The sequence below is a fragment of the Pteronotus mesoamericanus genome, unplaced genomic scaffold, assembly GCF_021234165.1.
Source record: "Pteronotus mesoamericanus isolate MK-2021 breed Mesoamerican mustached bat unplaced genomic scaffold, CSHL_Meso_final contig_20, whole genome shotgun sequence".
NCBI classification, from domain to species: Eukaryota; Metazoa; Chordata; class Mammalia; order Chiroptera; family Mormoopidae; genus Pteronotus; species Pteronotus mesoamericanus.
Window position 1 is genome coordinate 86,049,499 of NW_026555085.1, and position 25,505 is coordinate 86,075,003.

The 25,505-nt window shown below is 40.1% G+C and overlaps 1 protein-coding gene across 1 annotated transcript in view; it reads left to right on the forward strand.

Annotated features, from left to right (window-relative positions):
- Nucleotides 1–5,508: 5,508 nt before the first annotated feature.
- Nucleotides 5,509–25,505, forward strand: part of ECT2L (epithelial cell transforming 2 like) — a 60,608-nt gene continuing 40,611 nt past the window's right edge. The window contains exons 1-2 of the mRNA XM_054568955.1: nucleotides 5,509–5,610; nucleotides 6,950–7,062. Of these exons, the coding sequence (XP_054424930.1) occupies nucleotides 5,509–5,610; nucleotides 6,950–7,062 (215 nt within the window). The remainder of the gene's footprint in view (nucleotides 5,611–6,949; nucleotides 7,063–25,505) is intronic.

A 25,505-nucleotide genomic window follows, 5' to 3' on the forward strand; every position in this document is an offset into this window, starting at 1 on the left:
TAAAATATGTCTCTTACTTAGATCTTTAAAATGTTTTTCAATAAAGTTCATAATTTTCTTTAAAAAGTTTGTATTTCCATTTTTTTCTAGATACTTCGTAATTTTTGTTATTATTGTAAATGATATCTTTTCTAAAACATCTTGATTGAAAGAGAAGATATAGAAAAATATTCAAATCATAGGCTCAGAACTCAACGAATGACCTGCCTGGGCTCCCACTGCTAGATCAGCACCAGCACCTCAGAATCGCATCTCTCGTGTCCCTCCTTGTCATCACCCTCTTTTTCTTCCCCAAGGAAACCACCATCTTAGCGTCTAACACTATAGTATAGAACTTCGTATAAATTAAACCATATAAAATGTATTATTTTGTTCCAGCTTTTTTTAATGTCTTATGTGTGTGAGTCCTACATATTTTTGTGGGTAGCAGCAGATTGTTCATGAATGTATAGTGTTCTATTACATGAATAGATGACAATACAGTTATCCTTTCAACTGTAGGTGGATGCTTGGGCTTTTCTACCTTGGAAAGGTCTGATGCAGCTGTGAATATTGTTATGTATTTATCTGGTTCACATGTTCACATTTTTCCATTGGGTCAAGTGTATGCACATGTTCAACTTCAGGAACTAATGCCAAACGGTTTTTTGAAGGACTTCTATCACAGCAGCTGTACGTGAGAGCTCTTCCTGCACACAACACATGGCTTTGTCAGTCCGTGCTGGACAGCAAGCCATCCCGGCATTGAGTAGCTTGAAACAGGAATCGTTATTTCTCACAGTTCTTTGGATTGGCTGTCCTCACCTGGGCAGTTGTTCTGTTTCCTGTTATAGTCTGGGCTCACTGATGTGGGTGCATTTACCTAGGAGATTAGTTGGAATGGAATACCGAAGCTGGCTGCATCCACACATCTGGTGCGTTGGCTAGCGTGGCTGAAGCAGGCGGGGGCTGGCTCAACCTCTCTCTCTCCATGTGGTCTCTCATCATTCAGTCATCTAGCCCAAGTTTATTTGTTGGCCATCAGCTAGATCTCAGGAGTGCAAAAATAGAAACTGCTGATCTTCTCAAGGCCCAGACTCAGAAGTTACACATCTTCATTGCCACAACATCCTACTGGTTAAAACAAGGCAGTGCTAATACAGATTCCTGAGGTCAATGTCATGTGCTGTATATTATGCTATGGCAGTACTCTACTTCCAGGTACCAATTTCATATGAGTTGCTATTGCTAAAGAACAAACCACCCAAAATGTAGTAGCATAAAACAATAATTATTATTTCTCATGATTCTGAGGTCAGCTGGGCCCAACTGGATAGTTGCCCTATTTTATAAGTGGCTTCTAGAATCTTCCTTTCCCTGCTGCTCTGCAGTACCACCTTTGTCATAAATGAGCTGTCCATATATGTGAGTCTGTTTCACTGATCATTTCTGTTTATTTGTCTGTTCTTGTGCCAGTATCTCACGCTCTTATTTACACTGGCTTTGTAATAAATAAGTCCTGATATCATGTAGAGTAAGTCTTACTACTTTGTTCTTTTTGAAGCTGCCTTTAATATTCTTGGCCTTCTGCATTTCAATACATTTTTTGATAATGAGTTTGTCACACACACACACACACACACACACACACCCTGTACCTGCTGGGTTTTGACTGAGACTGTATTGAGTTATAGATTAGTTTGGTAGAACCAAGATCTATAGAGATGTATACTCTTGATTAGATTTTTAAAATGATCCCTTGATGAAATATTTAGTGATCTATGTGGAATACTTGTCCCTCTTTGCTTTAAGTTGGATTTAAATTTATTTTACAAGTGGTATATTATTGTTTGGTAAAGGTCTGTTGTTAGTAAACAGAAATCCAGATTTTTAAGTGTTGCTCTTAGCAACCCTGCTAGGCTTATGCATTTAGTCTGACAGTTGATTTGTAGATTCTTTAGTATTTTCTACATACAATTATGCCATTAATAAATAATGACAATTTTACATTTCCATTATTATACATTATATTTTATTTCCTTGCTTTGTTATATTGGATGGAATCTCAAGAACAATGTTGAATAAAGATGGCAGTAGTGATCAGAGGGGAAGTTTCAACATTTCTCTATTAAATTTAATGTTTGATATGTTTCCACATATGTACTTATTTGGATTAGGAAGTTCCCCTCAAGTCATAGTTTGCTAAGATTTTTTTGTTATAATGGACATTGAAGCTTTCAAATTTTTTTTTGTATTTATTGAGATTACCACATAATTTTCTTCTTTATTTTGTTAATTATGAGAAGAATATTGATTTTGTAATATCAAACCAAATTCTCATTGCAAGAAAAAATCCACTTTGGTGGTGATATATTATCTTTTTTATACATTGCTGGGTTTGGTATTCTAATACTTCCATCAGGAATTTTTCATCTATGTTTATAATAACACCTATAATATTTCTCTTTTGTAAGGTCCTTGTTGAGTTTTGGCAACAAGGTTATGCTGACTTCACAAAAGGACTTGGTAATAATTCCCACTTTTTCTATTCTCTGGAAGATTTTGTGTAAGTTTACTGTTATTTCTCCACTAAATGTTTTTTTAAGAGTATATTTATTTATTTTTAGAGAAGTGGGAAGAGAGCGAGAAAGGGAGAGGAATATTGGTATGTGAGTGGCCTCTGGCACATCCCCAAATGGGGACCTGGCCTACAACCCAGGCATGTGCCTTGACTGGGAATCAAACCTGTGACCTTACAGTTCACAGGCTGGCACTCAGCCCACTTGACCACACCCACCAGGGCCCTCCCCTAAATGTTTGATATATGCAAATATTGGTCCAGGAGTAGGGTGCTACCATAACAACAGCAACACATTTCAAATTATGTGGCGTTAACATCCATTCTGGCACCATGAATTAGTTATTGGACACTTGGAAAGATGGCAATCCACGCTATACAGTGGAAAAATTGTAAAACTATAGTTTTGAATATTGAATTTGAATTGAATAGGATAAAGGGCATATTATATACCTAATGAACTTGTGTTTTATGCAAGGAGTTAAAAGATTAATGTTATTAGAATGAGTTCATTACCACTGGCTGCATTTGCCAAAGTACTACAAGAAATAAAGGAGCTCAGGAAATATTTTGGCTGGTTTGTGAGCAGGAGTAAAAGAAATGCAGAAACAGCCAAAAAACTCAGGTACTTGCAAAGTTGGAAGGTGCAACTGATTCATATCTTCAACTAGTAAAGAAGCCGCTGAGAAGGGCTCTGAGCAGTAAAGTCTGCTTTAAAGCCTGCCTAGTGGCAAGGGCCACGTCAAGGGTGTGGCTGCCACACCATTGTTAGGGTCTCCAAATGGAACGAGGTGGCACCCAGCAAATGCTCTGCTGTAAAAATATTTCAGGGAAGGTAGACTTAGGGTTTGGTTCTTCCTAAGGAAGACTGATAGGCTCAAAATACTTGCAATTACTCCTAGTTGGTGTGGCTCAGTGGACTGAGAGCTGGCCTATGGCATTAAAGGGTCACCAGTTCGATTCCCAGTGTAGGGCACATGCCTGGGTTGCAGACCAGGTCCCCCGCAGGGGGTGCGCAAAATGCAACCACACATTGATGTTTCTCTCCCTCTCTTTCTCCCTCTCTAAAAATAAATAAATAAAATCTTTAAAAAAAATACTTGTGCTTAAACTTAGAGAAATGTCTCTAAACAATTGTGGCACGTAGCACTGCCTATAATCAAGTACATAAATTGAGATAGAGTTTGAGAGAGTGGTGTGATCAAAGGAATCATCGACACGTTCTAAAAGAGAATGTGATTGTTTGAGACTAAAAATAATCATTGGGCTCTAGCCTTCTACAGCAGGGTTTCACAATTGCTATAGAGTAACTCTTTTACATGTCATTCTTCTTTCAAAGTCAGAATATTTAACATAGTTATACTTTCCCTGTTCTACCATTATATATATTGTATAAAGGGGCTAGGGCCAGAAATCTTATCTTCTTGGTTCAGAGTTCTCAAGGTCAATGGGAGCTATATCTAGATCTGTAATGACTGTTATGAATCATTCATATCACCTGGATTCTAAGCTAAAAATATGGATGTGGTGGAACTTTTGGGCTACCTCTCTTAAAAAGTGAGTGAATGTTCTCTGCATGAGGGAACTGACCCAAAGGCTAAATTGCATAGACTGCATTACTGTTCATGCTCTTACATAATCCTCTCCCCTTAGTGTAGGCTGGACCTAGGGACTTGTTTTTGCACTAATCGAATAGAGCAAAAGTGATGGGATATCACTTTGGAGATTTGGCTACAAGGAGACCATGGTTTTCTCTTGTGTGTCCTCTCTTGCTCTTTCATTCGCTCACTCTGATGGGAGCCAGTTGCCATTGAGCCGGCCTGTGGAGAAGCCCATGCGGCAGCGAGAGCTGAGGCCTTCAGTCCAACAGCCCTTGAGCATTGAAGCCTCTGCCTACGGTCACAGGAATGAGCTTCAACCCTTCAGATGAGACTGGAGTCCTGGCCAGCACCTTGACAGCCACCTTATGAGAGAACTTGAAGCAGAGGTACCTATTATGGATTTAATGGTGTCTCCCCAAATTCATATGCTGAAGCCCTAACTCCCCAATATGACTGTATTTGGAGACACAACTTTATTATAAAGAGGTAATGAAAGCTAAATGAAGTTGTAAGTGTGGGGCCCTAATCCAGTAAGACCAGTATTCTTATAAGGAGAGGAAGAAACACCAGATCTCTCTCTCTCTCTCTCTCTCTCTCTCTCAATCCCTCCCTCCCTATCCTATGAATGCCTAGAAGAAAGGCCTGTGAGAATACTGCAGGAAGGGGGCCATTTGCAAATCCAGAAGAGCGGTCTCACCAGAAACCAGCTCTGACAGCACCTGGATCTTGGACTTCCGGCTTTCAGAACTGAGAAAAATAACATTTTTAGTTGTTCAAGCATCCAGGTCCGTGATATTTTGTTATGGCTGCCCCGGTAGACTAATACTACAGTACTCCACTAAGCTGTGTCTGGATTCCTGACCCATAGAAACTTTGAGATAATAAGAGTAATACATTAGCCTAATTTTTTTCCTCTGCATTCTCTTTGACTTGTGTCCTCGAAAGATGGGCAGGTGGAGTGGCATCTCTGTGCCCTTCTGAGTCCTGCTTTCTGCGGGGGGCGGGGGCGGGGCGGGCAGGGTAGTGGTGGAAATAAAGTCTGCATTCCTGGCTGATACAGAATCATTCAAATTTCTGTCCCTTTCTCAGCAAAGTGAACACAGCTCTCTTTTAGATTTACATTTGGCTGCCATGAGATGAGGACAGAATAAATTTCAGTGACTTGGAAATGAACTCCCTGTGTATATTTGTATAGATTATCTTCCATGGATCTATATGTAAATGAGTTGCTATAATTATATCATTTCTATAAGGACAATATTAATATATTAGATGTTTCTAGGTGATCGTAATTAAACATCTGTTGAAATGAACCTAGTTTCTAGGACTGGAAGAAAATAATTTGCTGAAATGTCAGCTGGAGCTTCTTCCAGAAAAACCCTGGAACTGGAGAGCTTCCGCACGAGGTTCAGTGCCTGGACACCATTTAGCAACAAGTCTTTAAATAGACAGGTGAGTTACATACTCTAGAATAAAGCAAGTTTAATTGGTAAGGTTGATTTTATTGTGATATATTGGGTCTCATGTTGCCATATATTTTTGGGGGGGTGGGAAGCACCCCTAAAGAGTGTAGTTTTTGAGTCACCTTAAAAATAAACCTACATTTGTCTGCGCCAAAGGCAGTTTCTTCTCACTCTAGTCTTCAACTCCTGCCTTACAGGAGGCTCCAATCTGTTTCCCCCTCCCTCTGTACCTCCAGGGACAAAACAAGTACCTCCAGAGCACACACTGTTTACGGTGATAGGGGAGCCAAAAGAAGAAGTGCTTTGGATGGTGTGGAGAAAGTTAATGTATAGGGCTGGGCAAAGGTAGGTTAGCAGTTGTTAGTACGTGAAACACCGAGTTTATTCTTGTATTATTTTTATTATTGTATTATTTGTATTATTTGTCTTATTATTATTATGTTATTATTTCATATCTTTAGTTCCAGTTTATCTTTTAGGTAATCATGGCTGGTCATTTAAACCTGCCCCTGTATAGTTCTCTGTGTATTTCTTTAATCCTCTCTTCCCTTGTGTGCCAACTGTGTGGTTTGATGGCCTGGGGATGTCCCCTTTGAAAGGTAGCCCAGGACATAGTCCTTGAATGGCTCTGCCAGGCCTTACTGGAAAAGGCTGGCTGGGCCCACAGCTCATGTGTGGTTCCAGTTGGTTCACAGAGGAAGGGGACTCTACCAGCGCGGACCAAAGCCGGTCTGAGGAACCCAGCCAGCGAGTCTGAGTATGTCATCTGAGCAAAGCTGGACTGGAACCCAGGCTTGGGGGGATGCTGGTTCTCTGTGTATGTCTTTCCTGGAGACATGCCTGACAATGGCTATGTAGCAATATTTATTAACTTTCATTTTGGTGGGTGCTAAGATGTAGGACTGTGAGTTAGTAAAAATCATGCTTACTTCAAATGACCTTGTTTTCACAATGCAACAAGGGTAGCCTGGTTGTGTTTTCAAGATGAAATATTTGGAATCTGTTCCCCCAGGCCATATTAGCCAAGGTAGAAACGAGAGCCAGGATTCTTTTCCCCTTTGTTTTGAAAGAGGCCTCCTCAGGCCCTTCTGTAATTATATCTCCCACCAACCTTTTCCACCAGCCCACCCAACAAGCCTGTGCTTGTCTGTATCCAAAAGCAGGTTAAGCTGAAGGGAGAGACCACTCGTAAGTATGTGAAAATGCTTTGTGAACTGTAAAGCGCTATGCAAATATGAGCTGTGAGGTTGTTAGATTGCCTAAGGATTGCTTAGCAACTAAGAATATATTCAGCTATACAGAAAACTGTCATTTTCCCCCCTTTATAGCTCTTTCAGGAAAGAGTTGCTCTTATAAGTCATTGGTTTGACCTCTGGACTAACAAGCAACGTCAAGAATTCTTATACACGATACTTTTACGATGCACTAAATCACAATTAAGGTAAATGTGGCTTATTGAGGTAATTGTCATTGCTTCTTAAAGAAAATAAAATGTAGTAAAATGTTTATATAACCTTTAAAGGTTTTTTCCCTAGGAATAAAAAACAAACAAAGCCATTGATAGTTTAAGGTTTATAAACACACTCTTCCGCTGCTGCTTCCTTGAGGGGGAAATGGAACCTCTGGGGCTTTAGTTTCTTCATACCACAGGGAGGTATTTGATTTTTGCAAAAACTTGTAAATAGCTTCAGCCAGTGAGGTTTTAACATTCCCCTAGTATCTTAAATCCTCCCTGGAACTATCAGACAGACAAGACATATCAAGTAGGTATTTGATAAGTAGGTAGGCACTCCATATATATGGGTTACATGAATGGATGGATCTGAAAAATATCTGAAGTATCCGTGGTAACAACATTTAGGAATATGGGCAAGACTTGTACAGTAGCGGTCAGTGATTGTCAGTGGGCCCTTGTTCTTGCTCTTACCCTTCTCTCCTATTATGTCTACAATTTACTTTGAAATACTCCAGCAAAGACTGCATGATATTCGAAGGTGTTGGTTGAAATACCAGGGGTGGCTAGTACTCAGACCAGGAATTAATACTAGCATTGTATTGGAAAGGTGGCGGTCTCAGTTATCACCAGACACTTTGTTAGTTAACACAGCAAATATCAGACGCTAGTTATTATCAGAGCAACGAGTGGCTTGTTGATTTGTCAGATGAATGTTACAAATAGAGACTCCTTGGTGAAATTAAAGATGTGGGACAGACCAAAATATTCTAGAGAGCCCTCCAGCATGCCTGGGCGTGGTTGAAGAATCCTGCCAGGCTGGTAGCAGGGGCTTCAAGGGGTGGTTTCTTAGGTTTCATCCCCAAATAAATGGCCTTGTCAATCTGGGGATTTCTGGTAGCCTGAGGTCAACAGTGAGGGTAATGATGGAATCCTGTTTCTGGAACTTGTACTGTTTCTTAATTGAGTGAACCTTTCACCCAAAGGACAGAGAGCTGGGTTTTAAGCCTATGGAAGAGACTGTGTGAACTGGTCCGGGCCTATGTGCTAAGGTGTTAGTGGCTTTCACTGCAACCCGGTGGCAAGGTTGGGGGGACTTTGAACTTCGTAGGTAGCGACCAAAAAGTACTTTGATTGAGAGCTGTGTAAGACCAAATTCGCTTATTTTAATTTGCAACAATTGCCTCCCATTTTTTCTTGCTCTTTTTCACCTCTCTTACCTAATTGCTCACCTTCTCAGTTGTCAGCTTTCTCCTTCCTCTGCGGGCACATAGTGGACTGTCCCTTATGAGGTCACTGAGTCACCAGAGGGAGACATACCTTCCTGGTTGTGCTGAAAGAGCTGCAAAAACAAGTCACAGAAAAATAGCTCTTCAGTCAACACTTAGAAATCAGGGAAGGGAACTTTTTATGGCAGGCACTGGCTAGGTTTTCTTTTACTCCAACTTGACAGCTTTCAAGATAAGAAAATGAAAGACCAAACCCCATATCCATAATTGCTTTGTGGTGTAGTCTCAAGTATCATAAACCAAGCAATTTTAGTTGTCAACACTAGAGGTCACTAGAGAACTTCTGGTATATTTTGAGGCTTATTAACATTAGGCCTGACATTTTGTCACTGGAAATTGCATCCTTTGTCTGGTATCTGAATTCTTCTTTCTATGGGACAAGGATATGGAACTAATCTGTTCAGTGAAATTACTTTGCTTTGTTTCCTAGCAGCTGTGTTTCTGCAGAGAGCTGTTTGTATTTCATAGTTCCACAAAGCTGTTATTACTTGTTCTGAGCTGCCGATTTTAGGGGGAGTTGTATGTCAATTTCTGGTCTCTAGATTTGGCATCCTGAACCCATCTTTAATTTGTAGTGGTGTTTTTTGTTGTTTAACACCAATCAGTTCACTCCCCAAAGTCTGGATTAGGCCTTCCTTATACTCCTTTCTCCCCATTTCTTTTAATCAGCCATTTCTTCTCTTCCACCAACATCTCTAGATCCCGCGTGCCCATGTGTAATCCAACGTGAACCGTGCTCACTTTAAATGAAATCTTAAAGCCCAAATTGTTTTATTTTTTAGATTAAAGTTAGTTCAATCAACTCTCTTTTAAACATCTTTATTCAGATATAATTCACATACAATAAAATATATCCTTTTAAAGGGTACAGTTCAACAGTTTTAGTAAATTCAGAGTGTGCAACCATCACCTACATTGAAGTTTAGAATTTGTTCATCACCCCCAAAAGAAACGTCTACCCATTGGTAGTCTCCTCACCTCCACCTCCCAGCACTGGGAAGCCACTAATCTACTGTTTCCATAAATTTGTCTTTTCTGGACTTTTCATATAAATGAGACCATACACTATGTGGTCTTCTGTGACTGGCTACTTCCATGTACTATACTGTTCTCAAAGTTCAATAATTTTGTAGTATGTATCAGCACTTCTTTCCTTTTTATTGCCAAATATTCCACAGCATATGGATAGGCTATTATTTTATTTATTCATTTATCAGATGATGGTCACTTGAGTTGCTTCTACATTTTGGCTACTGTGAATAATGCTGCTATGAACATTTGGATACAAGTTTTTCTGTATGGGTGTGTTTATTTCTTTTAGGTATATGCCTGGGAATGGAATTTCTGGGTCAAATTATGACAGGCAATCAACTTTTGATTATTAAGCATTTCTTTGAAATCATATTTATTCCTATAGTCCCTGTTCCCCAATAACTGAGAATAAAGTTGTGGATAAATGGGAGAATTTAGCATTGTTCAAATGACTGAAATCTCTGTATGTAGGCAAGTTCTATGTTTGTGCAAAATACCTTGTTTTCAAGGCAGAGAAGCCATTGTTTTAGATGTTTTGTTTTGAAATTTCTGAATAATATTGCTTTACTTCAGGCAGTAGAGCTATGAAGCTTAAATAAGATATTGCACTATTGGTCAGCAATATGGTATTACAACTTCTGTAAAAGTTTCTTCTGAACTTCTATGAGACATATTTAAACATCTCATACGTTCCTTTCCTAATAAATATTCCATATTGTTACAATTTAAGAAGGTTTCTTTGACAGAGTTTTATGACATTTAAGACAGTTTTCAAAGGTTCAGCTTCTGAAACCATCCCTTTGGCAAATTCTCCCTCTCACCTCAACTTAAATGTCACTTCTCCTGGGAAGCGCTCCCTGCTCATTTTTCACCCCCAGCAATTTTTGCAAACCTCCATCATGGCATTTCCCCCAGTACATTGTGCCTTTGTGGGCACGTGTCTAATGGTTTCCAGTGGTGTCGCCCCTCTATCACTTGACTGGGCTCACCTTTCCTGTGACTCCTTAAAGGAAACTGGGCTGTTTGTGTCTGTCACATGTGGAGAAACCTATGAGAAGTTTGCACCTGTCTCCTAGCCATACTGGTGAGACCGGTTTCAAATTGCCTCTGCTCAGTACCAGGCGACGCCCCACACAAAGGCCCTCAGTCCAAGGCTGGGGCTGTTCAAACTTGTAGCTTTGCTTCATGGGTGGGGCAACATTCACACAAATTCATTTTCAAGAGATGGATTGTCTGTGTATGTGTGTGTTTCTCAGGGGGAGAGGGAGATAATGATCAGTGAGGGATTCACTTTCCTCATTTGTCTCCCTCAGAGCCAACTGGAGTGGGGTTGGGGGCAGGGAAACGTACCAACATACAGTTAAGAAAGCACCATGCCCCCCGGCCTCCCCCTGCCAACTTCAGTACACCCGCCCTTCTTCCCAAGCCACTGCTGGGAGAGCTCAGTTGAAGACATGTATCTGCTGTGAACTGTGAGGTAATCTTGTAGACAACATAATTCTAGGTTAACTTTGCATGTAGAACAGCCACATCACTGTGAGTTACTGAACATCCATTTGAATGAATATTTTTGTGTGGAGGCAGTGGAGAGGAGAGGGGAGTGTTCAGGGACACGCTGGTTTTCTAAATATGTAACACAGTCTTGAAATTCAAGTCATCTCGACTTTTCCCTCCCCTCAACTCGTAGTCTGGACACGTCCCTGTCCCTTCACAGAGATCATGTGGTCATAGGCAATCACGTGAAATGTTAGCATTTCTTGTTGGGGCCGAGGAGTAGGGGAGGTTCAGGTGTGAATGAGGCTAAGAAGGAAAACCCTTGAGTTTAAAAGAAAAGGAGAAACCCAATTAAAAACCCAAAGCTGTCTAACTGAGTGGGGATGGGAATAGAAGGAGAGAGGATGGTAGGAAGTTCATTGGCTTATATTAGGCAAACCTGTGCTCTCGAAGTCCTCACTTCCAACTTGTAAATGGTGTCTCTGTATTTAATAATGTGTAGCTGACCTTTGAAGCACTAGCACCACCTCACATTATGTTATACACAGTACTTGGTTTGTCTACTGTCCCCCTGCCCACTAGAATGTGAGAGCTTTCTCTGGTGACTCTTTCTCTCCCTAGCACTTAGAGCAACACCAGGGACCTAGGAGCCACTCAATAAATGCTTGTTGAATGAATGAAGACGTCTACAACACCCCTATTACAACAATAACAAAAAGGTAATCAGAAAAAAAGATTTCACTTGACAGTCCTCAGGAGGAACACATTTTTCAAGATATTAGAAGTTTTTGAATAGAGGTAATTACTAACACCTTGCTTCATTCAAGACTTTGCATTATTTAATTAATTCAAGACCTCTATAAAGCAAATCCAAAAGTAATTATGCACGGCGATAAAACCTGAGGGCGTCCTGCCTCCCGGCCCCAGCGGCCGCTATTTCACACCGTCATCTGTGGGCATGGCACCTCTGGGAGGTCATTGCACAACTTCCCAAACGCAGCAGCCCAGGTAACACTACCAGCCATTTATAAAATATATGATGTTAGCTTTCGGATCTACCAGGTGCCCTCTTAACCTCTGTGTAGGAGCAATCACATTCATGGAGAATTCGGGGGCGGGGAGAATGGAGACAAGGTTTCAAGGGACTCTTTGTCTGTAGTCTGTGTTTAAGAGTCTTGTTAGGAAACGTCCAGGAGGGTTACAGCAGACTGGGGTCCAAGTGGCTGCCTGGGAGACCTCGATGGCATAGCAAGTCTGAGGAGCAGCAGTAGCATGACCGCCCGTGGCACATGGTAACATTCATCGATGTTTGTCATACTCCAACCCCCACTCTATTATTCTTTGATTTCATGGTCAGGATGTTTTCAAGTGCAAATAACAGAATTGCAATTCAAACCACCTTAGGAAGAAATGTGAATTGGTTGATGTAAGATTAGTCTAGTTTCAGGCTGGGCTAGATACTTGGAATCAAATAATCGTACTAGGTCTCTCCCTCCCTCCCTCCCTCCCTCCTCCCCCATCCCTCCTTCCCCCTCTCTTTAGCTCTCTTTCTCAGCTCTGCTTCCCTATCTTCGTTGTATAAAACTAAAAAGATAAGTACAAGACTGTTAATAGGGAAATTATACATCTGTATTAAAGAATAATAAAAAATAACTCTGGATAAATAGATACGCCATATTCAGAAATGTCAGTTCTTGCCAAGTCAATCTTCAAAGTCAATTCAATCTTAGTTCAAATCCCCAAATGGAATTTCCTTATGGACCTTATAGAAACTGACTAATCCAGAAAAGAAAATGGACAATGGTTAGGGAAAATTTAAATATAAAGAAAAATGAGTAAGAGTAGTACTGCCAGATAATAAAACTACTTTTATCCATTTAATAAATACCCTTTACAGCCCAGCAACTTTACTTCTGAGTATTTACTTCAGATAGCTAAGAAAACAAAAACACTGATTTGAAAAGATATCTGTACCCTTATATTCACTGAAGAATTATTTTAAATTGCCAAGATATAGAACAACCTAGGTGTCCATTAATAGATCGATAAATAAAGATGTGAAATTATATGTATTCATTCAATGGAATATTACTCAGCAATATAAAAGAATGAAATAGTGCCTTTTGCAACAATACAAATGGACCTAGAGAGTACTGAGCTAATTGAAATAAGTCACATAGAGAAAAACAAACACCATATTATTTCAGGTATGGTGTATTTCAAACACCATATTATTTCATATGTGGAGTCTAAAAAAAAAAACAAAATAAATGAGCAAATAAAACAACAACCCCAAAACAGAAATGGACTCAGATACAAAGAACGAACGTATGGTTGCCAGAGTAGGGGGTGGGGAGATGAGGGAAACAGGTGAAGGAGGAAGAAGAGGTACAAGTTTCCAGTTATAAAGTGAATAAACCATGGGCATGCAGTATAAAACAAAGGAATATAGTCAATAAAAGTGTAATAACTTTGCATGGTGATAGATGGTTAATAGCCTATTGTGCTGATCACACTGTAAAGTATATAAATGTCAAATCACTATGTTGTACACCTCAAACTTATATAATATTATATGCCAACAAAATTTTATTAAAGACAAAAACTTTTAAAAAAATTTTAAAAACATTTTAGGACTTACTGTAAAAAAATAAATAAAATAACCTTAAAAATAAAAAAAGAAATATCCCCCCAAAAGAAAAGCAAGTGGTATTTCAATTGTAAAGAGGAACAAGACTGAAATAAATAAGTGCTTTGAAGGGAAGGGGCTGGTGTCCACAGAGGTTGGGTTGGTCACACACTTCGGCAGCTGCATCGATCTTTCTTCTTCTTCCCTCGAGTCCTCTTCACTGTTGATTACCCCATGCCATTCCCCATTTTTTCTTCCTCTTCCTGATAGAAGCCCTGTTTTTCCCCAGGTATCATGTGCTTCAGGGGTGACTGAACACCTTGCCCCACCAAGGGTGAGTCAGGGTTAGACAGAATCATGTTAATTCTATCCCCCTTGGCTGTGTCTAGTTTAGTAAAGGGTGTGTATATATTAACTCTGCTCAAGGAGACCTAAGAGAGTGGCTGCTAGAAAGCTTCTGGTAGCATTTTCTTCATTCTCAAAGGGACTTAAACAGGGACGTGAGAAAGGGACATGCCCTCGTCCAACCATCCAGACTGTGGTCTCTGTTGTGTGAGATGTTCACACTAGTTAGTCATCTGGGAACCATCTCCTGGGATACACCTGAGGACTAAAGCAAACTGTGGAGTAGGTCAACTGAAAGTACAGAACTTTGGCCTTTGATGACATCCTTGAGTCCTTGATTTCACTGGCCCTGGAGCTGCCCTAACTTTCTTTATTTTTTAAGCAAAGTGACAGGAAAGGCCATCTATGACAAACCCACAACCAACACCATATTCAATGGACATACTTAAGCATTTTTCTTAAGATCAGGAACAAGACTGGGATGTCCATTTCACCCTCTTATTCAACATAGTACTGGGAGTCCTCGCCACAGCAATCAGACAAGAAGACAGAGTAAAAGGCATCCAAATTGGAACAGAGGAAATAAAACTGTCACTATTTGCACATGAAATGATACTGTATATAGGGAACCCTAAAGATGCCACCAAAAAACTACTAGAACTGATAAATGAATTCAGTAAGGTAGCAGGATAAAAAATAAATATCTAGAAATCAGTTGCATTTTTATATACCTATAATAAACTATCAGAAAGAGAAACTAAGAAAACAATCCTCTTGGGGTGGTAAACAAACAATACGATATACAGATGATGTGCTGTAGAATTGTATATCTGAAACCTATATAATTTTATTAACCGATGTCACCCCAATAAATTCAATAAAAAATTTTACAAAAATAAAACAATCCCACTTACAATTGCATCAGAAATAAAATAAAATAAAATACCTAGGAATTAATTTAACTAAAGACATAAAAGACCTGTACTCAGAAAATTATAAGACCCTGAAGAAAGAAATTCAAGAAGATACAAATAAATGGAAGCATATATTGTGTTCATGGGTAAGAAGAATTAACATCATTAAAATGTCCATACTGCCCCAAAGCAATCTATATATTCAACACAATTCCTATCAAGATACCAAAGATGTATTCCACAGAACTGGAACAAATATTCCAAAAATGTGTATGAAACCACAAATGACCCTGAATAATCATGGCAATCTTGAGAAAGAAGAACAAAGTTGGAGGAGCCATGCTACCTGATAGCAAACTATACTCCAAGGCCATAGTAACCAAAAAAGCATAGTACTGGCATAAAAACAGACATGTAGATCAATGGAACAGAATGGAGAGCCCAGAAATAAACTCATGCTTTTACGGTCAATTAATATTTGACGAAGAAGGCAAGAACATGCAGTGGGGTAATAACAGTCTATTCAATAAATGAGGTTGGGAAAATTTGACAGATAATGTGCAAAAAAATGAAAGTAGGCCACCTTCTTACACCATTCACATGAATAAACTCAAAACAAAGTAAAGACTTAAGTGTAAGACTCAAAACCATAAAAATCTTAGGAGAAAACATAGGCAGTAAGATCTCGGACATTTCTTGTAGCACTATTTTTTTCTGCTGTATCTCCTTGGGCAAGGGAAACAAAAGAAAAAATAAACAAATGGGACTATATCAAACTAAAAAGCTTTGTTTTAATTAAAAAATATGTTTATTGATGTTAGAGATAGGAAGGGAAACATCTTTCCCTTCCTACCCTGATATGAGAAACACTAATCCGTTGCCTCCCATACACACCCCAACCTGGGATCAAACCTGCAACCTACGTAATGTACCCTGACCAGGAATTAACACTCTAACCCACTGAGCCACACCAGCAAGGGCCAAAATAAAAAGGTTTTGCACAGCAAAGGATACCACCATCAAAATGAAAAGACAACCCACTGAATGGGAGAACATACTCTCCAAAGATGATAAAGTGTTAAAATATCCAAAATTTATAAAGAATTTATACAACTCAACACCAAAAGAAACCAAACAATCTGATAAGAAAATGAGCAAAGGATCTGAATAAACACTTCTCCAAAGAGGACATCAAGATGGCCAATAAACATATGAAAAGAGGCGGAGCATCACTAATCATCAGAAAAATACAAACTGAAACCACAATGATGTATCACCTCACACCTGTCAGAATGGTTATCATCAATAAATCAACAAACAAGTGTTTATGAGGATGTGGCGAAAGGGGAACCCTAGTGCACTGTTGGTGGGAAGCAGACTGGTGCAGCCACTGTGGGAAACAGTATAAAGTTCAATCAAAAAGTTAGAAGTGGAACTGCCTTATGACCCAGCAATTCCACTTCTGGAAATATATCTAAAGAAACCCAAAACGATGATTTGAAAGAATATATGCACTCCTATGTTCATTTCAGTGCTATTTACCATACCAAGATTTGGAAGCAGCCTGTGTCCTCCAACAGATGAGTGGAAAAAATTAGTACATTTACACAACAGAACACTGCTTGGCAGTGAAAAAGGAGATCTTACCTTTTGCAATAGTATAGGTGGACCTTGAGAGTATTAAGTGAAATAAGCCAGTCAGAGAAAGACAAATACCATACAGTTTCACTTTTATGTAGAATCTAATGAACAAAATAAACAAAATAGAAACAGACTCTTAGATAAAGAAAACAGGCTGACAGCTGTCAGACGGGAGGGTAATTAGGGGCCCGGGTGAAAAAAGAGAAGGAATTAAGCAAAAAAAAAAAAAAAAAAAAAAAAAAAAAATCAAAGACACAAACAATAGTGTGGGGATTACCAGAGGGAAAAGGGAGTGGTAGGGGGAGGCAGACCCGGGTAAAGGGGGGAGAAATGGTGATGGAAAGACACTTGACTTTGAATGGTGAACACACAATACAATGTAGAGATGGTGTGTTATAGAAATGTACACCTGAAACCTATATAATTTTGTTAACCAATGTTGCTCCAATAAATTCAGTAATTATTTTTTTAAGTGAAAGGGATACAAACAGGTTTTAAAATGGTCCATAATAGTCTATTTAACTAGTTCTTCTCTGGTCATATCAACTGTCTAGACTCTAGCTGAGAACCAGCTAGATCTGGAAGACAAACAAGTATTTAGCAGCCAAGCACATGTCTTTTACACACAGGACAGAGCCTTTCAGCCCTCAGGCAGGTCTAAGTAGTTAATTAATTCAGGGCTTCAAAGGAGTTATACATCCTCTTAAAGCCACCACGCATCCATCCAACCCTTTGTACCTGACTTTGGGATCAGCATCTGGGGCTGCGAGGCTGCCTCTCCTACCAGCGAGCGCTCAAGTTAACCAGTGTTGAGAAGGGGTGTGCCCATCAGAATCACTTAGAGTTTGTAAAACACAGATTATGAGTTTCACCCCATGGATTTTGGCTCAACACACCAGGAATGGGGCTGAGGAAGCTGTCTTTACCAAGTTCCCGGCGTGGTATGGTGAGCAGCCAGGTGCAAGGCGCAAGGCCTGGGTGACTTGAAGTCCCCAAGGCTCCTTCCACCTCTTGATCTTATTCCTCCTTGGAGGCAGGAACACGGGCCACGTGAGTGTCCCGCCCCTTCTGTCCACAACGCAATGACACAAAATTATTGGTTCAGGTTCTGTAGGTGCCTTTTTCATCTTTTGCTTGTGGTGCTGCTTAATGTTTTTACACTGTGTTTCATTGTAAGCGACACTAAACTTGACACACATGACAAAGGACATATTTTACTCTCATGTAACTGAAAAGTCCAGAGGTAGGTTTCACTGCGGTGAAAGCCTGATCGAGAGGTTCAGTAACAAAACCAATACCTTGTTTCTTATTGTCCCTCTGTTCTGCCTTCGGCAGCCGTGGCTTTATTTATTACATTTCCCTCATTATGTCCCGAAGAAAAAAAGTGTTTGTGCTTTACTCTGATTGGACCACTTTAGATCCAGCCCACTTTTGACCAGTTGCCATGGCCAGTGGATTGACCCTCAGGAACTGACTCAGCCTTCCTCATGCACCTTGTGGAGCCAGGGATGGGGTCAGCTTCCCATAGAACCACATGGGCCCCAACTTGAGATTATTGAACCTAACAAAGGGGAGGCAGATGATCAGTGGCAAAAGCTAAAGTATTCATTCACTATTCAACAAATATTTACTGAGTGCTTACTGTATACTAGGCATAGTTCTGGGTGCATGGGACTCCACACTTAGCAGAGTGTCAAAGGTAGTCCTGCCCTCTGAAGTTCATATTTTAGTAGATTAAGATTTGCTGTAAAATAGAAAAGGGGGACTGTCCATGCCTATTATTGGATATTTGACAGCGCAAGTTAACACCACTGTAAATTTTTTAGATGTTTTCCACATCTCAGAAGTTAGAGTAGCATGTGAGACTAAACAATGGCCTCCAGGTATGTCTCTGTCCTACCCGCTGGGATCTGTGGGTTCACCTTATAGGGCGAAGGGACTATGCAGATGCGATGAAGGACTATGAGATGGGGAGATTATCCTGCATTATTGGGACTCAGTGATCCTTACAAGGGATGCAAAAGACGTCAGAGTCAGAGAGAAGATGTGATAATGAAGCAGTTGGGGGGAGAGAGAGTTGAAGATCTTACGCTGCTGGCTTTGAGGGCGAGCCGAGGAATAGGGGCAGCCACTGGAGCAGGAAACAGGCAAGTAAACAGCCTCCTCTCAGAGCCTCTAGAAGGACCCCGCCTTGCCAACACCTTGGCTGTAGCCCAGTGAACCTGATTTCCGACTTCTGGCCTCCAGCCCTGAGAAAATAAGTTCATACTGCTGTAAGCCACTTAATTGGTGGTTATTTGTTACAGTGGCAACAGGAAATTAGTACACGCAGTGATTTTCTCCTTCTTTTTTTCAACTTTTATTTTTCATTCTTTATTCTAATTTACACGCATTTCTTTAGCCCCTTTCCAAGTTGTAAGCACCCTGCTAGGTGCTGGAACAGAGCAGCAGGTACGACAGCCACCATGTCTGCTCTTATGGGAGACACAGTGGAGGAGACAGGCATTCAATAGTGAGTCCAAGAAAGGACTGAGTTTGAGAGTCAAGAAGAATGGAAACACAAAAATTGTGCTTGGATACATGACAGTACACACCCAGTGTAAAGGATATAAATATCCGCAAAGGACATGTGGTGGCGTTAGGGAGCGAGTGCTCGGTGGGTGAGACTAGCCTTGCGCAGGGCAGTAGGAACGGTCAGCCTGACACGGAGGAGGGTCCTGGCAGGACCCCGGAAACAGCACTCTAAAAATCCATTATCACCTTATGTGGTTATCGACATGGTTGCAAAAATAGCTTTTTACCAGTTACGGGACTTGGATCTACTGTGCTGGTTCCAGACAGGATTTCTTGCTCCTTCCCCAGCACCGTGTTTCTTCATTGGCCACATAACTGGGAAGTTATAATGCAATTGTACAACAATGACAAGTCTGTGCACATGCATTATCCTTTATTTTCCACAAACAAACCAAGTCAGGTCTGGCCAGCTTGATAGATATCAAATAAATAGGTACAACTGCATTAAGTGACAGAGGAAAGGTAATGGGGACCTCACCTAGTCCAGGGGATCGGGAAAGCCTTGTGTGAGGATTTGGCTGGAGTTTGAAGTTAGAGTAGGAGTTAAACAAGCAAAGACTTGGAGAACATATGTCCACCTGGAGGGAACATGTACGAAGCCTTGGGCTGTTTTTGTCTATTCAATAGTAATATCAGGCTTTTTAAAGAGATTTGATTTATCTTTAGAAAGAGGGGAAGGGAGGAAGAAAGAGAGGGAGAGAAAGACAAATGTAAAAGGGAAACAGTGAATGGTTGCCTCTTGTACACACCCTGACCCAGGCACGTGCCCTGACGGAGAATCGAACCAGTTGCTTTACACTTTATGGGACGATGCCCAGCCAACTGAGCCACACTGGTCTGGGCAATACCAGGCTTTTGAATAAGCACTGGAAAATTGGGATAAACCAGACAAGGACAGTACCAATCACTCATAATCCCACCACCCTAATTTTTGTGCAGATGTGCGTCCATTTGTATAACTGATAATTGGAATATACAAATTATTTTACATCTTTTTTAAAACCTTGTCAATCTCCCTTCCTTCTGGCTGTGCTCTCTTACTCACTGAGGACTTTAGCATGTGCTTCTCCACTTCCTTCATACCCCAATCCTGGTCATTATTCTGAATCACAGGGACATCTGCACGGAAACCCATCTAACAGACCCTTACCAGGTACATACAGAGCGTTTGTAAAGCCACCAGCCAAGGCTAAGAGGCCCCGAGGCACCAAGAGGGCAGGCACCTCTGCCAACCCCCCTCACCCCTGTCCAGGCCACCTGTTCTCCCAGTCATTTCCCTCACAATCTGGGCAGCTGCTTTCCACTTCTTATCAGAAATTTAAGAGCAGAGAATTAGATTCAAGTCCCATATTACTAAGCCTTGTTATTTTTGCAAAGTACACATTGTACATTCGGTAGCACACTGCAAAGCATTATCATGAATTATTTAAACGAAGCTATCCTTGTCACAATAAACAAGCAAAGCACATTTTGTTCGTTGTCTCCTTCCATGTTGTTATTTCTCTTCACAGATTTCTTACTTTGCAACTTTAACTAAAATGCAATGAGCTATGGTGCTGTTACTGCAGACTACCCTGTTTCCCCTGCTCATGTACTGATTTTTTTAACGTGACTGAAGCATTTTCTTCTTGTTTCAGATTCATTATACTTGAATGTGTCCTTGTAGCAGCGCAGACAAGGAACAAATATAAAACATGTATAACTGAGATTTTCTTTAAAAAGTAACTCAGACTCAATTCTTCTCTTTTGCTCTGCTGGTAGGGAACAGGAGAAGCTGTGGGGGAGGGGGAGCATAGGGGATTAGGGACTAAAACTCCGAAAATATCGAGACCATTTTTGAAAAACAGGCTGAAAATGTTCCTGTCTTGCATCTTACTTTATTGATCTGTTTTGTAATTCTAAATGAGAGAAAATCGTCCGTCCAGGGCCAGTGAAATGCCTGTGAAGGCAGCCTCAGACAGTGATGAGCTAGGCTCCTTGGATCCTTGGAGATGAACTGTTCTTGGTGTGGGCACAGGCTCACTCAGCCTGAATGTTAACCTCTATCAATACTGAGGAGGTTCCCCAGCTGGCATTTCTGTCTGTGGACACGACATGCTGCCAGGACAGGCGCAAGTCCATTCTCTGCCCTCCTGCCTACATCGCACACACACTCACATATGCGCGCTCACACTCATACATCCCCCAGACTGAAGTGCCAAAAGCTTCATTTCACAGCCACTCTGTTTCATCTCAGGTTGTGACCAAGCTCCCTGGGCAGTGATCAAGAGAGAGCAGTGACTTAAAATAAAGCCAGAGAAGTAGAAACACACAACATAATAGGCAACCGTGAAACCTTGGAACTAAAGCCAGTAGCCTCTTTAAAAAAACTTTCTTTTTGCAATAATTTTTAACTTGCAGAAAAATTGCAGAAATAGTATAAATAATATCTTTATGCTTGGAGTCATCATTGGCTACAAGTTTGCCATGTTATTCCAAATCATTTGAGAGTAGGTTGTAAACATGATGCCTAAAAACACGATGTCCTAAAAAATACAAGGGTCTGCTGAAAAATCAAAGCACACACTCCCCTGCCATGGAATCAGCAGCACCAGGGCACCGCCATCAGACCCGCAGACTCCATTCAACATTCCTCATGGACCCAACGATATCCCTTACAGCCGTCCTCTCCTTCTCAGTCCAGAATCCAATCCGTGGTCACCTAGTGTGTTTAATTTTCATGTCTCTGTCGACACCTTCAGTTGCTCACTGTTTCCTTGTCTTCTCTTACTTGACATTTGAAAAGTGCAGATGTGCTACTTTGTTGGATGACCTTCAGTTTGCGGTTGGCTGATATGTCCTCAAGATAACATTCAGGTTATTACATTATTGGCAGGAATGACACAGAAGTAATGCTCTGTTCGTTCTCACTGGTCATATCAGGGGCCAACCATTGTTCCATTGCTCGTGATATTGACTTTACCACTTGATTAAGATGACTAATTATGAAGTATTCTGTACTTAATACGTAACTAAAAAGTACTTAAACGATTACTTAAAAAATTTTTATTGTATTTTTTCCTTTACCATTTAGTCCTCTTACCCGCTCCTGACCACAGTCCCCACACTGTCGTCCGTGTCCATGAGTCCTGTTTCCTTTTTGCTCACTCCCTCCACCCCCTAAAGCTCCCCACCACCCTTAGCTGCCATCCTGCTCACTGTCTATGAGTCTGTCTCTATTTTTCTTGTTAGTTCAGTTTGTTCATTAGATTCCACATAAGAGTGAAATCCTGCTATTTGTATTTCTCTGACTGGTTTATTTCACTTAATGTTTTTAATGTTCACATAATGTTCTCCAGGTCTATCCATACTGTTGCAAAGGATAAAATTTTCTTCTTTTTTATGGCCAAGTAGTAATCCATCATGTAAATGTGCCATAGTTGTCTTACCCACTCACCTACTGATGGACACTTGGGCCGCTTCTATATCTTGGTGACTGTAAATAATACTGCAGTGAACATAGGGATGCTTATGTTCTTTCAAATTAGTGTTCTGGGTTCTTTAACATATGTTCCCAGAAGTGGGATCATTGGGTCAAAAGGCAGGTCCATTTTAAATTTTTCGATGAAACTCCATGCTGTTCTTCACAGTGACTACACCGGCCTGCACTCCCACCAACAGTGCAAAAGGATTCCCCTTTTCCACATCCTCACCAGCACTTGATTACTTTTAAATTAATTAAAAATATTTAAATCTATGCAAATCCTGTCTCTCATCAAACTTGTCAGATGCTCCCAGTGATGATTCTCATCTGAAGCAATTATTACTATGAAAGCTACCACGTGGTCATTTTCTAGTTTAATTCCTTCTACATGTGTGTGTTGGTGTTCTGTCACATGGTAGGACTTGTCCTTCCCCCAAGACTTGTAGATGAGGCCCAAGTTAAGCCCACAGTTTGGGTTAATTCATGGTCAAGACTTTCTCTGGTTCTAATGGATGTTCAGCAACATGTTCATGAGTGTAACTAAGGTCTTTTTTGTCCCAGACTGGAGGTGCCATTTTCATTTCACATTGAAACTTTCTGAGGCTTGACCCACTCTATGGGAATTTAGCAGAGAAAACACATTGCAGAGTAAAATCTGTTCAGAGTCCTGAGTGTTTCTTCAGGGAGTTCATCTGTGTCCATCAGGACCCAGGGCAGCAGACGCCACTTAGCAGTGAGAAACAGTTCTATACACCCAGTGGCCTGAGGGAAATGAATTCTGGTGCGTTCTTGTTGCCAAAGTTTCCAATCAGCTGTGAGACGGGTCACATATATCTAATCCTGTGAAGCTCGGAGGAGGAGTTCCAGGGAAGAGTTTGACTTCCTGACACTGGATTGTTTCCAGACTTTCTTGTTCTAGGGATTCTTCTGACTCAATGATGACCACCTTTCTGGTGACTTGGGACTGGAGCAGATGTTTATTGCTAATATCTAAGAGGCCAATTGCTTTTTGTTCATTTGTTTGTTTCTGTAGTTGGTGGCTGCAGGGCCTGGCTTTCATGGGCTGTCAAACGTCACTTCAACCTATGCTGCCCCAAGATGGTCACTTTGATAGGGCTTTGGCTGGCATATTCATTCAAGATCCATCGTGCTTAGGCAGCTTGAAATGCAATGTAAGAAGTGTTCTTGATGGATGTCATATAAAAAGTTTTCTTTATAGATGTCACATTAAGAAATTATTGTTGAATTTATTTGCGTATGATGATAGAATTAGAATATATACATATATTTTAAATGTTCTCCTTGTTTAGTATACCGGTAAAATGTTTATAGATAAAATGACATGACGTCTTAGACTTGTTAAAATAATATGGATGTAGGGGAAGAAGAAGGAGGAGACAGAAAAGGAGGAGGAGGGGGAAAAGAAGGAGAAGGAGAAGAAGAAAAAGAGCAGAAACAGATTGGGTACAAGATGAAAATTATTTGAAATAATTAATGGAGTCATTATAGTATCACAAAAATTAAGGTGAAATAGAGAAAATTTTAGGTAAAAGGAAACTGACAAAATTTGTTATCAGAACACCTGCAGTAAGAAATGCTAAAGAGAGTCCTTCAGGATAAGAAAATTGATACCAGGTGGAAACTGAGATTTATAAGCAGGAATGAAGAGCACAGGGAATGGTAAATAGGTGGGAAAATGCAAAATATTTAAGTTATTTAAATACATATGACTGTTAAAACAAAAACAATGTATTGTGGGATTTATAAGTAGATGCAATATATATGCCCACAAAAGCACAAAGAATAGTGAGAAGTATGCTGTTGCACTGTTTTTTAAATTTTACATTAATATTAACTCTAAGTAGACTATGAAAAGTTAAAGATGCATACATATCACACTTCCTACAACAATTTAAAAGTGTAATTAATGAAATAGTCTAAAAACCAGTAAAGGAATTAAAATGAAATACAAAAAATTTATTAACTCAAACCAAGGCAGAAGAGGAGAAATGAAGTTTTATAGAACAGATGGAACAACCAAACAACAAACAAAATTAAAACTTTCATTCAACCATATCAATAATTAAGTATAAGGGACTAAACCATCAAATAAAGGGATGGTGGTCAAATGAGCTAAAAATAACAGTAAGATCTGTGTCGTGACTAAGAGGGATACACTTTATTTTATTTTTTATTTTTTGGACTTAATTAATTAATTAATTAATTTATTTTTCAAATACATTTGTCTCTGCCTTGCCCCCACCACTTTCCCCTGCCCCCTCCCCCCTCCCTCCCTCAATCCTTCCCCTTTGGTTTTGTCCACAAGACCTTGCTACACATTCCGACCCTCCCCTTCCCTTCCTTTTCCCGTCCCCCCTCCCTCCATCCCTCTTGTCTCTGTTCATTTCTTTTCACTTTAAATGTAAAGGAACTGATTGGCTAGAAGTAAAAGGATAACAAAGATACAATGTGCAAATAGTAAGCACATGAAAGGTTTTCTTTGAAGATAGTAATAAAATTGATAACCTCTTAGGAAGGATAACCAAGGGAAAAAAAGAGGGAAAACACAAATTATCCAATAGTAGAAATGAAGAAGGAGCTATTGCTATAAATCTCATAAACATTAACAAGGTAATAAAAGAAAATTATCAATAATTTTATAGTCATAAATTCAACAATTTAAATAGTTGTTTTGTAGATTCCATAGTTGTTTGTAATTCCTGTTTTGTAAATGCTATGTACATGGCACATGCATTGAGACAGATTTGGTGCTTCCTTTCCAATATGTATGTCATTTTTTTTTTTGTCTTGTTGAACTGGCTAGGATGACCAGTGTATGTTAAATTGAAGTTGTGAAAGTGGGCACTCTTTTTTTCCTGATGGCAGGGGGAAGGCATTTAGTATTTCACCATTAAGTGTGATTTAGCCAGATGTTTTCATTCTAATTGCATTGGGAAGCCATTGTAAATTTTTACTTGTATACGTGACATCATCTAATTTACACTTTAAAAAAAACCACTCAGGCTGTTGTGTAGAGAATGGGCTTTAGG